Source organism: Dermochelys coriacea, chromosome 14 (assembly GCF_009764565.3).
Source record: "Dermochelys coriacea isolate rDerCor1 chromosome 14, rDerCor1.pri.v4, whole genome shotgun sequence".
Taxonomy (NCBI): domain Eukaryota; kingdom Metazoa; phylum Chordata; order Testudines; family Dermochelyidae; genus Dermochelys; species Dermochelys coriacea.
This window is the reverse complement of record NC_050081.1, coordinates 37948626-37961036: the sequence shown is the minus strand read 5'-3', so window position 1 is coordinate 37961036 and position 12411 is coordinate 37948626. Positions and strand designations below refer to the sequence as shown.

The 12411-nt window shown below is 54.4% G+C and overlaps 1 protein-coding gene across 1 annotated transcript; it reads right to left on the bottom strand.

Annotated features, from left to right (window-relative positions):
* Positions 1 to 313: 313 nt before the first annotated feature.
* On the bottom strand, positions 314 to 9183 carry LOC119842891 (killer cell lectin-like receptor subfamily B member 1). Its single transcript, XM_038371637.2, has 6 exons — positions 9099 to 9183; positions 5358 to 5441; positions 4412 to 4603; positions 1868 to 2022; positions 1156 to 1268; positions 314 to 469 (listed from the first exon to the last, which is right to left on the bottom strand). Exons 1-6 carry the CDS (start codon positions 9181 to 9183, stop codon positions 346 to 348), a joined length of 753 nt encoding a protein of 250 aa, XP_038227565.1. The 3' UTR covers positions 314 to 345.
* Positions 9184 to 12411: the final 3228 nt, after the last annotated feature.

The following is a 12411-nucleotide window of genomic DNA, read 5'->3' as shown; positions in this document are numbered from 1 at the left end:
GGCACATCAAGAATAAACACACCCTGCTTTTGTGCAGTTTAACGGAAATCTTTACTGTCCGTGCGATTAGTAATAATCCCTCACTCTGGTCTAGAGCTGTCCAACGGTAGATCTCAAAGCACTTCACAAAGTCTCATTATCCCCATTTCTCAGATGGGGAAACAACCACAAAGGGTGTCTACAACGCAGTTAGACACCTGCGGCTGGCCCGTGCCAGCTGACGTGGCCTCAAATGAAGGGGCTGTTTAACTGCAGTATAGCGACTGGGGCTCTAGCTGGAGCCCGAGCTCTGGGACCCCCACGAGGCTAACAGTGCCGCGCTCTGAGGTCTCCTCCATACTCCGTTCAGAGCGGGACGGCGTCTCTCTGGCAAATCGACTGAAATCCAGAGCTGCAGGTGTCAGAACCAATCCGATTCCCCTTCACCACCCCACAGCTGTGCCCCTCAGCCGGGCCTGACACCGGGAACCTGCAGGACAAGGAGAGGGCCCCTGTGAGCACGTGTGGGTCCATCGCATGCAATTGGTAGCGGCTCTTCCCTGTTCCAACAGGATCCGCAGCCGTCGTCTCTTCCAGCTCTGCCCTGGGGGCTGCCCCCTCTCCCCACTGTCAGGGCCCAGGCCAGGGTCTCCAACGGCTTCTCGCTTCCCAGATCCCAGGGACCTGCTCCCTCCTCATCCTCCCTGCTGGGCTAGACCCTGTCCATCTCCCTCCCCTGCTCCGCGTCTCCTCCCCACCGGGCTGGGCCGACGGCTGCCCCCTCCTGATCACCTCCTGCCTCTCTGGCTGCTCTGTGTCTCCCCCTCCCCCCTGCCCCATTCTCTGAGGGATCCCCAGGGCTCTGGCCTTGCCCCTTTGCTCTTCTCCCTCCACACCCCGTCTCTGGGCCACCTCCCCCAGCCCCAGGGCTCAAGCCACCATCTCTGTGCTGGGGGATGCACAAATCTCTCCCTGCCCCATGGCCCTGTCTGCTCCCACCCAGTCTCCCTCTCAGCCGGGCTCCCCAGACCCCCTCCTGGGGTCTCAGTATCATCTGACACTGAACACGGCTCCCCCTGAGCTCCCGACCTTCCCCCCAAACTTCCCCCATCCCTGGCCCTGGCCCCTTCTGCCCACGGAGGGGAGGGAAAGCGTTTGACTCAAGGAATCACTCACAGGGTCTGATTCAGCCGGGAGCCGTCCAGCCAGGTCCAGCCCTTCTCCGGGGAGGAGACGGACAGTCCGATCCAGAACAGATGTGAACCTTGTGTCAGGTCCTTTAGGAACTCCTGCAGTGAGTGTGGGACAGGCAGCTGGTGACCAGACGTGCTGTCGCGCTCTTTTCTTGTGAATCCAGGTTGTCGACAACTTCAGGACCAGAACGTCTGTCTGTCTGTCCATCTATCCCCATATAGACCCTATATACACCTATATACATTATCCATCCCCATACATCTATCCGCATACACACCCATCTATCTATCCAACTATCCCCCATATATACCCTTCGATCCATCCGTCCATCCCCATACATCCCCTGTCTCTGTAGCCACCATTCCTCACACACCCATCCTCACGCACACCCCCAGCCCCTCTCTCCAGCTGAGCTGGGTTGGGCACACGCCAGAAGGGGAAGGGTATCAGTGGCTTTAAACTACCTTTGTGTGCCCCTGATCCTGGGGCTAGTGATTTAGCCTGGGATTGTCAAAGCAGCCTAGGGGGTTTGGACACCCTCCTATTAACAATTAATGGGAATGGTGTGTCTAAATACCCTAGGCCGCTTTGAAAATCCCAGCCCTACCATGTAGCCTACGCACACCCTTGGACTCTGTACCCTGGGCCCAGCCCTGCAGGGGCAGCTCCAGCAGGAAGGGATCATCCCCTTTACCAGCTCCTTGGGGTCCTGGATCACCAGCAGCTGGGAGCCCCTCGCTGAGCAGTCGGCGCGGCTCTCGCTCCACGTTTTACCTCCTCCGGAGACCCAGTAGCACTTGTCCCCACGCAGCTGCCAGTCCGTGGGGCAGAGTTTGCACCCGGAGCCCCCTGCAGAGAGACAGGCGTCATTAATGCTCCTAGCCCTCTGGGCCTCATTCCCGGCTACTCCCTTCTTGAGACTGGGGCAGGAACGGGGTTCAAATGGGTTTGAGTCCCCTTTGTGCTCCCTGAAATCTGGGGCTGGGCCAGGCCCTGCCTGGCTCCCGGTATCAGTTACAGCAGCCTCAGGGCTGCTCTGCCTTATCCATTGCTCCCAGATGGGCCCTGGGAAGCAGAGAAGACCCATAGCGCACTGCCCTCTAGCCATACTACCAATCTGCCCCCCATTTTGGGGGTTGGGAACAGGGTGGGTGAGGGCCCTTACCCCAGCTTCACACCAGCCGGAGAGGCCCCCCCAGGAAGGGGAGATTCTCAGGAGCCAATGTACCCACTTTAAGGCCCCTTTACACTACGAGAATAGCCTAGTAGGGTCTTGGAGTAACTGGGGGGAAGGGGTGTGTTAAACTGGGAACAGGAGGGGAGGCTGGGACCCAGGGGTGAATGGGAGGGGACATTGTGCCCAGATGTCAGGGAACGGGAGGGGATGGGACCGTAAGACAATCTCACTAATAAGATGTGAACCCCCCCCCCCCACAGACATACTGAAAAAATTGGACAGCTTTGTATTACGTTGCTATTAAAATCTTCATGGCAGGGGATTAACCTGAACGGCCAGTAGATGTTGCTGCCCCGTGCCCAGTCCCAGCTGAGGCAGGGACATTCATAGCCTGGCATTGAGTGTGAACCCCCCCCCCCCACACGCACTGACTAAAATTGGACACCCTTATATTACGTTGTGTCAAGTCTCAGGGGGTCGCCCTGTTAGTCTGTATCCACAGAAACAATGCGGAGTCTGGTGGCACTTTAGAGACTAACAGATTTCTTTGGGCTTAAGTTTTCGTGGGTAAAAAACCCACTTCTTCAGATGCATGGAGTGAAAATTACAGCTGCAGGCATTATTATAGTTCCACATGAAGAGAAGGGAGTTACCTCACAGGTGGAGAACCAGTGTTGACAGGGCCAATTCAATCAGGGTGGACGTGGTCCACTCCCAATAATTGATGAGGAGGTGTCAATTCCAGGAGAGGGAAAATTGTTTTTGTAGTGAGCCAGCCACTCCCAGTCCCTATTCAAGCCCAAATTAATGGTGTTAAATTTGCAAATGAATTTTAGTTCTGCAGTTTCTCTTTGAAGTCTGTATCTGAAGGTTTTTTGTTCAAGTATGGCTACTTTTAAATCTGTTACAGAATGTCCAGGAAGATTGAAGTGTTCTCCTACTGGCTTTTGTATGTTACCGTTCCTGATGTCCTATTTGTGTCCATTTATTCTTTTCTGTAGAGACTGTCCGGTTTGGCCAATGTACATGGCAGAGGGGCATTGCTGGCACATGATGCCATATATCACATTAGTAGATGTGCAGGTGAATGAGCCCCTGATGGTGTGGCTGATGCGGTTGGGTCCTCTGATGGTGTTGCTAGAGTAGATATGGGGACAGAGTAGGCAACGCAGTTTGTTACAGGGATTGGTTCCTGGGTTAGTGTTTCTGTGGTGTGGTGTGTGGTTGCTGGTGAGTATTTGCTTCAGGTTGGGGGGCTGTCTGTAAGCAAGGACTGGCCTGTCTCCCAAGGTCTGTGAGAGTGGGGGATCATTTTCCAGGATAGGTTGTAGATCGTTGATGATGCGCTGGAGAGGTGTTAGCTGGGGCTGTATGTGATGGCCAGTGGCGTTCTGTTATTCTCCTTGTTGGCCCTGTCCTGTAGTAGGTGACTTCTGGGTACCCGTCTCGCTCTGTCAATCTGTTTCCTCACTTCCCCAGGTGGGTATTGTAGTTTTAAGAATGCTTGATAAAGATCTTGTAGGTGTTTGTCTCTATCTGAGGGATTGGAGCAAATGAGGTTATATCTTAGAACTTGGCTAAATTGGGTTGTATCAGACAGGGCCTGATTGCATTGGCCCGTCAACGCTGGTTCTCCACTAGTGAGGTAACTCCCTTCTCTTCGTGTGTCAGTATATTTATATCTGCATCTGTAATGTTCACTCCATGCATCTGAAGAAGTGGGGTTTTTTACCCACGAAAGCTTATGCCCAAATAAATCTGTTACTCTTTAAAGTGCCACCAGACTCCTTGTTTTTTTGTATTACATTGTTAAAATCTTCGTGGCTGTGTATTAACCTGAACGACCAGTAGATGTCGCTACCCCATACCCAGTCCCAGCTGAGGACGTACATTCATATTCCTGGCCTGGCACCCAGCGGGGCAGGTGGCTAGATCGGTGCAGCCAGCAGGGGGCGGCGTGTCCCTGCCCTGCAGGATCCCCACGGGCTGGGACGGCAGCTGGGTTTCCACTGGCCGTGCCCGGGGCGGAGGGCGGCTCAGAGACACACGAGCTGGGGTTACCTGCTGGGCCAGTCGGGGCCGCGTGACACAGCTGGGATCGGAAACGCTCCAGGCGGGCGCTGCATTCTGCCGTGCTGGGGTCTCCTCTCCCAGCTCCGTCGCTCCCAGGGGGTGTCGCTGTATCTCTGCTCCCGGCTCCGTCGCAATCAGGGGCTGCCGGGGTCTTTCCCTTCTCAGATACCAAGAGGGAAACTGCAAAGCAGCGTTGGTGGCAGTGAGGGCGACCAGTCAATGTTGTGGGAGTTGCTGGTAAAAGCACCAGCACAGAGCCCTGCAGAGACACAGGGTCTTCCCCAGAGCCTGTTCTTCCCCATTGCCACTGACACCAATGAACTTTGGAGAAGCCTCAAAGGGACACGGTCTGAAAAAGTGTCTGGGATTGAAAATCACTGGGAACTAGGGGCCTAAATACCTTGGGCTTCTTTGCAAACCCAGATCATGTTTCCATCCATTCTCACCATCAAAACATCCCCCAAAACAGGCTGCATGGGGATGGCCAGACTGAATCAGACCTGGGGCCCATCTAACCTAGTATCCCATCTCCAAGGGTGGACAGACTCAGCTACTTCTGAGCAAGGAGCAAGACAGCCCCTAGTAGACAATGATAACTTGTCCCCCAACTTAGACCCTTCCTGCCCATCAGTTAGGGGTTGATTGATGCCCTGAAGCAAGAGGGTTTATAGCCCCTGCCAAAGCATTTGGGTACATCCTGGCTCTCTGGCTGGCCTCGTTCCTCTTATATGTGTCCTGATCCTTCACTGAGGCCTGCTTAGCTCATGGTCCCAGTGAGATCCTCTGGCAGTGAGTTCCACAGGCCCATTGTGACTGAGCATCAGTTTTAAATTTGCCACCTCTCAATGTCACTGGCCGTCCCTGCCCCAGTGTTGCATCCCTGCTGCAGACTGACGCACCCAGACAGATAAAGCTACAGTCTTTGGTGACTCACCACACACCGCCAGCAAGAGCAGAGACAGGATGAGATTCCCAGCCCCTAGAGTGACCTGAAGCCAGCCAGGACACTGATGGGAACCTGTAACGAAACACAAGCAGAGCTGGGCTGAATTAAAGCCCAGCCGCTCCAGATCCTGGCCTCAGGCCCCAGTTCCAGGAGTCAGGTGATTGTACCAGGGTCTCAGCTTTCATTTAAAAGAGAAAAGCAGTGTTCCATCCTCACGGTAGGGGAGAAAAGATTGAAAATGTGGCCGCCAAGTGTTACTGATACAGCCATGCTGCCTGATTTTGCAGAGAGCCTGCACCACTTGTGCTGAGAGCAGGGCTCTGCTCCATGAATCGCAAGAACCACTGTTTTGGAAGTTCTGCAAATCCCACCTGAAGTCCTGGTTTCTATTACCAGATATGGGCAGGAAACGAGATCTAGTAGGTTGGAACAGTAGGGCTGGAAGCCAGGACTCCTGGGTTCTAGCCCCTACTCTTAGAAGGGAGTGAGGGTTAATGGGTTAGAGCAGCGGGGGCTGGGAGCCTGGATGCCTGGGTTCTATCCCTGGCTCTGGGAGGGGAGTAAGGTCTAGTGGTTAGAGCAGGATGTGTCTGGGAGCTAGGACTCTGGCGTATTGTCATGGATGGATATAAACTGTTTAGGAAGGACAGGCAGGGCAGAAAAGGTGGGGGAGTTGCATTGTATGTAAGGGAGCAGTATGACTGCACAGAGCTCCGGTATGAAACTGCAGAAAAACCGAAGAGTCTCTGGATTAAGTTTAGAAGTGTGAGCAACAAGGGTGATGTCGTGGTGGGAGTCTGCTATAGACCACGGACCAGGGGATGAGGTGGACGACGCTTTCTTCCGGCAACTAACAGAAGTTACTAGATCACAGGCCCTGGTTCTCATGGGGGACTTCAATCACCCTGATATCTGCTGGAAGAGCAATACAGCGGTGCACAGACAATCCAGGAAGTTTTTGGAAAGTGTAGGGGACAATTTCCTGGTGCAAGTGCTGGAGGAACCAACTAGGGGCAGAGCTCTTCTTGACCTGCTGCTCACAAATTGGGAAGAATTAGTAGGGGAAGCAAAAGTGGATGGGAACCTGGGAGGCAGTGACCATGAGATGGTCGAGTTCAGGATCCTGACACAAGGAAGAAAGGAAAGCAGCAGAATACGGACCCTGGACTTCAGAAAAGCAGACTTTGACTCCCTCAGGGAACTGATGGGCAGGATCCCCTGGGAGAATAACATGAGGGGGAAAGGAGTCCAGGACAGCTGGCTGTATTTTAAAGAATCCTTATTGAGGTTGCAGGAACAAACCATCCCAATGTGTAGAAAGAATAGTAAATATGGCAGGCGACCAGCTTGGCTTAACAGTGAAATCCTTGCTGATCTTAAACACAAAAAAGAAGCTTACAAGAAGTGGAAGATTGGACAAACGACCAGGGAAGAGTATAAAAATATTGCTCGGGCATGCAGGAGTGAAATCAGGAAGGCCAAATCACATCTGGAGTTGCAGCTAGCAAGAGATGTCAAGAGTAACAAGAAGGGTTTCTTCAGGTATGTTGGCAACAAGAAGAAAGTCAAGGAAAGTGTGGGCCCCTTACTGAATGGGGGAGGCAACCTAGTGACAGTGGATGTGGAAAAAGCTAAAGTACTCAATGCTTTTTTTGCCTCTGTCTTCATGAACAAGGTCAGCTCCCAGACTACTGCACTGGGCAGCACAGCATGGGGAGGAGGTGACCAGACCTGTGTGGAGAAAGAAGTGGTTCGGGACTATTTAGAAAAGCTGGACAAGCACAAGTCCATGGGGCTGGATGCGCTGCATCCAAGAGTGCTAAAGGAGTTGGCGGATGTGATTGCAGAGCCACTGGCCATTATCTTTGATAACTCATGGCAATCGGGGGAGGTCCCAGATGACTGGAAAAAGGCTAATGTAGTGCCAATCTTTAAAAAAGGGAAGAAGGACGATCCGGGGAACTACAGGCCGGTCAGCCTCACCTCAGTCCCTGGAAAAACCATGGAGGAGGTCCTCAAGGAATCAATTCTGAAGCTCTTAGAGGAGAGGAAAGTGATCGGGAACAGTCAGCATGGATTCACCAAAGGGCAAGTCATGCTTGACTAACCTAATTGCCTTCCATGATGAGATAACTGGCTCTGTGGATGAGAGGAAAGCACTGGACTTGTTATTCCTTGACTTTAGCAAAGCTTTTGATACAGTCTCCCACAGTATTCTTGCCAGCACGTTAAAGAAGTATGGGCTGGATGAATGAACTATAAGGTGGATAGAAAGCTGGCTAGATCTTCGGACTCAGTGGGTAGTAATCAATGGCTCCATGTCTAGTTGGCAGCCAGTATCAAGCGGAGTGCCCCAAGGGTTGGTCCTGGGGCCAGTTTTGTTCAATATCTTCATTAATGATCTGGAGGATGGTGTGGATTGCACTCTCAGCAAGTTTGCAGATGACACTAAACTGGGAGGAGAGGTAGATACACTGGAGGGTAGGAATAGGATACAGAGGGCCTTGACAAATTAGAGGTTTGGGCCAAAAGAAATCTGATGAGGTTCAACAAGGAAAAGGGCAGAGTCCTGCATTTAGGACAGAAGAATCCCATGCACCGCTACAGACTAAGGACCGAACGGCTCGGCAGCAGTTCTGCAAAAAAGGACCTAGAGGTTACAGTGGACGAGAAGCTGGATATGAGTCAACAGTGTGCCCTTGTTGCCAAGAAGGCCAATGGCATTTTGGGATGTATAAGTAGGGGCATTGCCAGCAGATCGAGGGACGTGATCGTTTCCCTCTATTCGACATTGGTGAGGCCTCATCTGGAGTACTGTGTCCAGTTTTGGGCCCCACACTACAAGAAGGATGTGGAAAAACTGGAAAATGTCCAGCGGAGGGCAACAAAAATGATTAGGGGTCTGGAGCACATGACTTATCAGAAGAGGCTGAGGGAACTGGGATTGTTTAGTCCGTGGAAGAGAAGAATGAGGGGGGCTTTGATAGCTGCTTTCAACTACCTGAAAGGGGGTTCAAAGAGGTGGGATCTAGACTGTTCTCAGTGGTAGCAGATGACAGAACAAGGAGTAATGGTCTCAAGTTGCAGTGGGGGAGGTTTAGGTTGGATATTAGGAAAAACTTTTTCACTAGGAAAGTGGTGAAGCACTGGAATGGGTTCCCTAGGGAGGAGGTGGAATCTCCTTTCTTTGAGGTTTTTAAGGTCAGGCTTGACAAAGCCCTGGCTGGGATGATTTAGTTGGGGATGGTCCTGCTTTGAGCAGGGGGTTGGACTAGATGACAACCTGAGATCCCTTCCAACCCTGAAATTCTATGATTCTATGACTCCTATGCTATATTCTCAACCCTGGAAGGGCAGTGGGGTCTAGTGGGTCACAGCAGGGGGGGCTGGGAGCCAGGACACCTGGGCTCTATTCCCAGCTTGGGGAGAGGAATGGGGTCTAGTGGGTGTGTCCTTGTGAAATTTTTTTTCCCCTGCTCTGTATCTCAGTTTCCCCCATTTGACCCACCTTTTTGGCTTCTGGAGGAGAAAGCTCCCCAGGCTGTCTCCCACTCTCAATCTGTCACTGTGGGGATCCCCCACGCTCTTTACCTCTGTCCGCAGCGCTACCCCACCCTGTAATATAACCACATGGCCAGACTCTGCCGTCTCTGGGGTCCCAGCCCCAGCTATGCCCCTGCTGCCAGGACATGGAGCCCGTAGGTGGGAAGAGGGGGTTGAAATCGCTACCTTGGTTCCCGGGTGGGGAGAGGCCAGTCAAGCCACCCCGCTTGGGCCTCAGGTTCAATGCTGTGTAGCCCTCCTCGTCCTCCATCGTGCCTGAGTGAGAGGAGGAGGTGAAGGTGCGGGCAGGGGGTGGGGGGGCTGGGCTGTGAGATCGCACAGGAAGCTGAGCCGCAGGGCTGCAGTCGTGTGGTTGGTGGGGCCACGGTCAGAGGCTCCGGCCTGAATTTCCTCTCTCTGCTCTGGTAGATGTTGGCTCTGTCATATGAAAGTTCCCAGCCAGCTCCGGGTCCCCCCCCGTCCTCCACTCCCTGAGGGGGATCAGCTGGCCTGACACCAGGGTGAGGGGCGCAGTGTCAAAAATCTGAGCTGTAGGGTCAGAGCCTCAGTAGGTGCCGCTCAGAATCAGTCCAACTGATCGACCCCAGCCCAGGATCGGGCCCAGCATGTGTGAGAGCGAGTCGATTTCTACAGGGCTCAACCCCAGCCCAGGATCGGGCCCAGCGAGTGCCTGAAAACCCGTAATAGCCAGAGGAAAACAGCTCCGAGGGCCGGGGTGAGACCGAGCCCCTCTCTGGGCCTGCAGTTCCCAGCTGCGCCCCTAGGTGGCAGCCAGCCATTGGGAAGGGGAGAGCACGGGGTGTGCGGCTCTGGTGTGACAATTTGCAGGGGATCCCAGCGCCAAACACCCCCCTGCCGGTCGGGGGGGCCATGATACCTCCCTGCGTCACCAAGCAGGGGGGTGAAATGACCAGGGCCAGAATAGCCCGTAGACAGGCTGTGCCCCTCACCCTGGCATCAGGGCGGCTGCAGGCTGCATTCGGCTGGAACGGGGCGGCCATCACTAGCTGTGACCAGCCCCTGCATGTCTGAGCCGACTCTGACCAGCATCCCTCCTCCCCCACCAGCTGCAGCTTCCTGGGTGATCTCACACCACAGCCCCTCACTGCCCTCCCCACAGCACCTGCCCCACAACTCCTGACTGCACCCCCCCCACCCGTGATCTCCTCTCTCTCCGGCACAATGCAGGAACAGGAGGGCTCCCCAGCACTGAACCTGTGGCCCCAGAAGGGGTGCATGGGTGTCCCGTCCCCAGCCCGGAACCAAGGTACCAAAATCCACCCCCCTTGTCCACATGGGCTCTGTGTCACAGCACAAGGGGCAGAGTGGTGGGTGCCACCCCCGGGGCGGGGAACAGGGGGGAGAATCTGGATGGAGCCGGGATCGCACTGGAGATGGGCCAGACTGGGCCGGGCGAGGGGGAGCAGCTTATTGTACAGACCCCTGCCCATGGGAGTAACCTGACTCCAGATCCCAGCTGGGGTGAACTGACTGTAGCTCCACTGGGGTCAGTGGGGCCTGATCCCAGCTGGGGTGAACTGGCCATAGCTCCACTGGGGTCAATGGGGACTGATCCCAGCTGGGGTGAACTGGCCGTAGCTCCACTGGGGTCAATGGGGCCCGATCCCAGCTGGGGTGAACTGGCTGTAGCTCCACTGGGGTCAATGGGGCCTGATCCCCACTGGGGTGAACTGGCCATAGCTCCACTGGGGTCAATGGGGCCCGATCCCAGCTGCGGTGAACTGGCCGTAGCTCCGCTGGGGTCAATGGGGCCCGATCCCAGCTGGGGCAAACTGGCCATAGCTCCACTGGGGTCACCGCTCTGTGCGTCAGCTGATGGAACGGAGCATTGGGCTGATCTATACCAGCTGAGGATCTGCCCCCCGTGAGGGCAGAATCAGGCCCCGATGTTGCCAGTGAAATTTGTGCCCCCGACCCTTCTGTCCTGCAGAGTCTCCCCCGAGTCTGCGCCAATCCACAAGGCTCCGGGCAGGCAGCTCTGGCTGGGATTGTGCTGAGCCAGTGGGGAAGTGCGTGGGATAGACCCCACGCCAAACTCCCTGCGGCTCGGGCCCTCTGGCTAGGATCCTGCCCCTTGGAGAGCTCCCGCCGGCTCCCTCGGATTGCAAACCCCGCTGCAGGCTGGGATTTTCCAGGAACACATGGGCCAGCAACCGACAGGCCAGAGCCAAAGGCAGCTGTTGTGTGTGTCTGTGTGAGGGCGGGGTGTGTGTAAGAAACCTGGAGCTGGTCGCCAGGCCTTGAGCCCATCTCTAGCTCTGGGGGAAGCGGAGTCACGCTGATGCAAACTCTGCTGGGGTTTGGCAGAGCAGTTCGGGGACTCCTGGGGAGAGAAAACAGCTTTACAAACAGCCTAGAGTTTGGGCGTTTAGCCAGAACACCCGTGATTCCTCCAGCGCCAGGCGCTGCGCAGACACAGTGAGTCCCCACCCCAGAGATGACCCTCGAGATAGACAAAAGGTGGATTCGTATCCCCATTACACAGATGGGGAAATGGAGGCACAGATCTTCTCAGACCAGGGGCCGTCTAAACCAGTGGGTTTCAACCTTTTTTTATTTGCGGACCCCTAAAAATTTTTCAAATGGACGTGCAGAGCCCTGGGGAAATCTTACACATTGTCTGCAGATCCCAGGTTGAAAACCACTGACCTAATTAATCTCTGGCAGGGTTTAACATACAGATTAAGTGATTTTCCCAGGGTCACCCCGGGCAGGCTGTGGCAGAGCTGAGAACTGAAACCAGATCACTGAATGCCAGCACTTTATGGTCCTCTTCCCATCCTCTTTTCAGCCCAAACGACCCCAAAGTATAAGGAGTAAGGAGATCTATAGGAGATCTATAGAATTCACTGCATCCAGCCCTGAAATGCAGCCCCCTCTGGGGTGGGTTGTGGCAGCTGAACAATGCAACGCAACAGTGAAGAGGAATCCCGTATCCGCCTGAACCTGCGGGAGGAATTTCGGGAGGCGGAAAGGAAACCCAGGGCGATTCACCCCCGTCCCCCAGCACAGCACCCCCTTGTGCATGCCTAGCTCAGCACTGATCCAGAGGAACTTTCTGTCCAGTTAACGGTGGCTCTCCCGTTGCCTCCAGTGGATAGATCCGGGTGCAGATGCTGCCCACTTAACTGGCTGCTGCCGCACGGGAGCAAACGCCATTGGTTTTCTCAAGCCATGTCTCCTGCTCAGTGAGGTTTCGATTGCTCACGATCCAGGAGCGGGGGGAGAGGGTAAAGAGCAAAATGTTGTAACTTTCCCTGGAGAGCTGAAAGAAAAGGAGGACTTGTGGCACCTTAGAGACTAACAAATTTATTAGAGCATAAGCTTTCGTGAGCTCCGATGAAGTGAGCTGTAGCTCACGAAAGCTTATGCTCTAATAAATTTGTTAGTCTCTAAGGTGCCACAAGTCCTCCTTTTCTTTTTGCGAATACAGACTCACACGGCTGCTACTCTGAAA

Coding starts and splice junctions, on each gene's coding strand:
- LOC119842891 (XM_038371637.2), bottom strand. CDS start 9,183: ATGGAGGACGAGGAGGGCTACACAGCATTGAACCTGAGGCCCAAGCGG. Junction 5,442..9,098: donor CTCCCCACCCGGGAACCAAG/GTAGCGATTTCA, acceptor GTTTCGTTACAG/GTTCCCATCAGTGTCCTGGC. Junction 1,269..1,867: donor TCCAGGACCCCAAGGAGCTG/GTAAAGGGGATG, acceptor CACTCACTGCAG/GAGTTCCTAAAGGACCTGAC.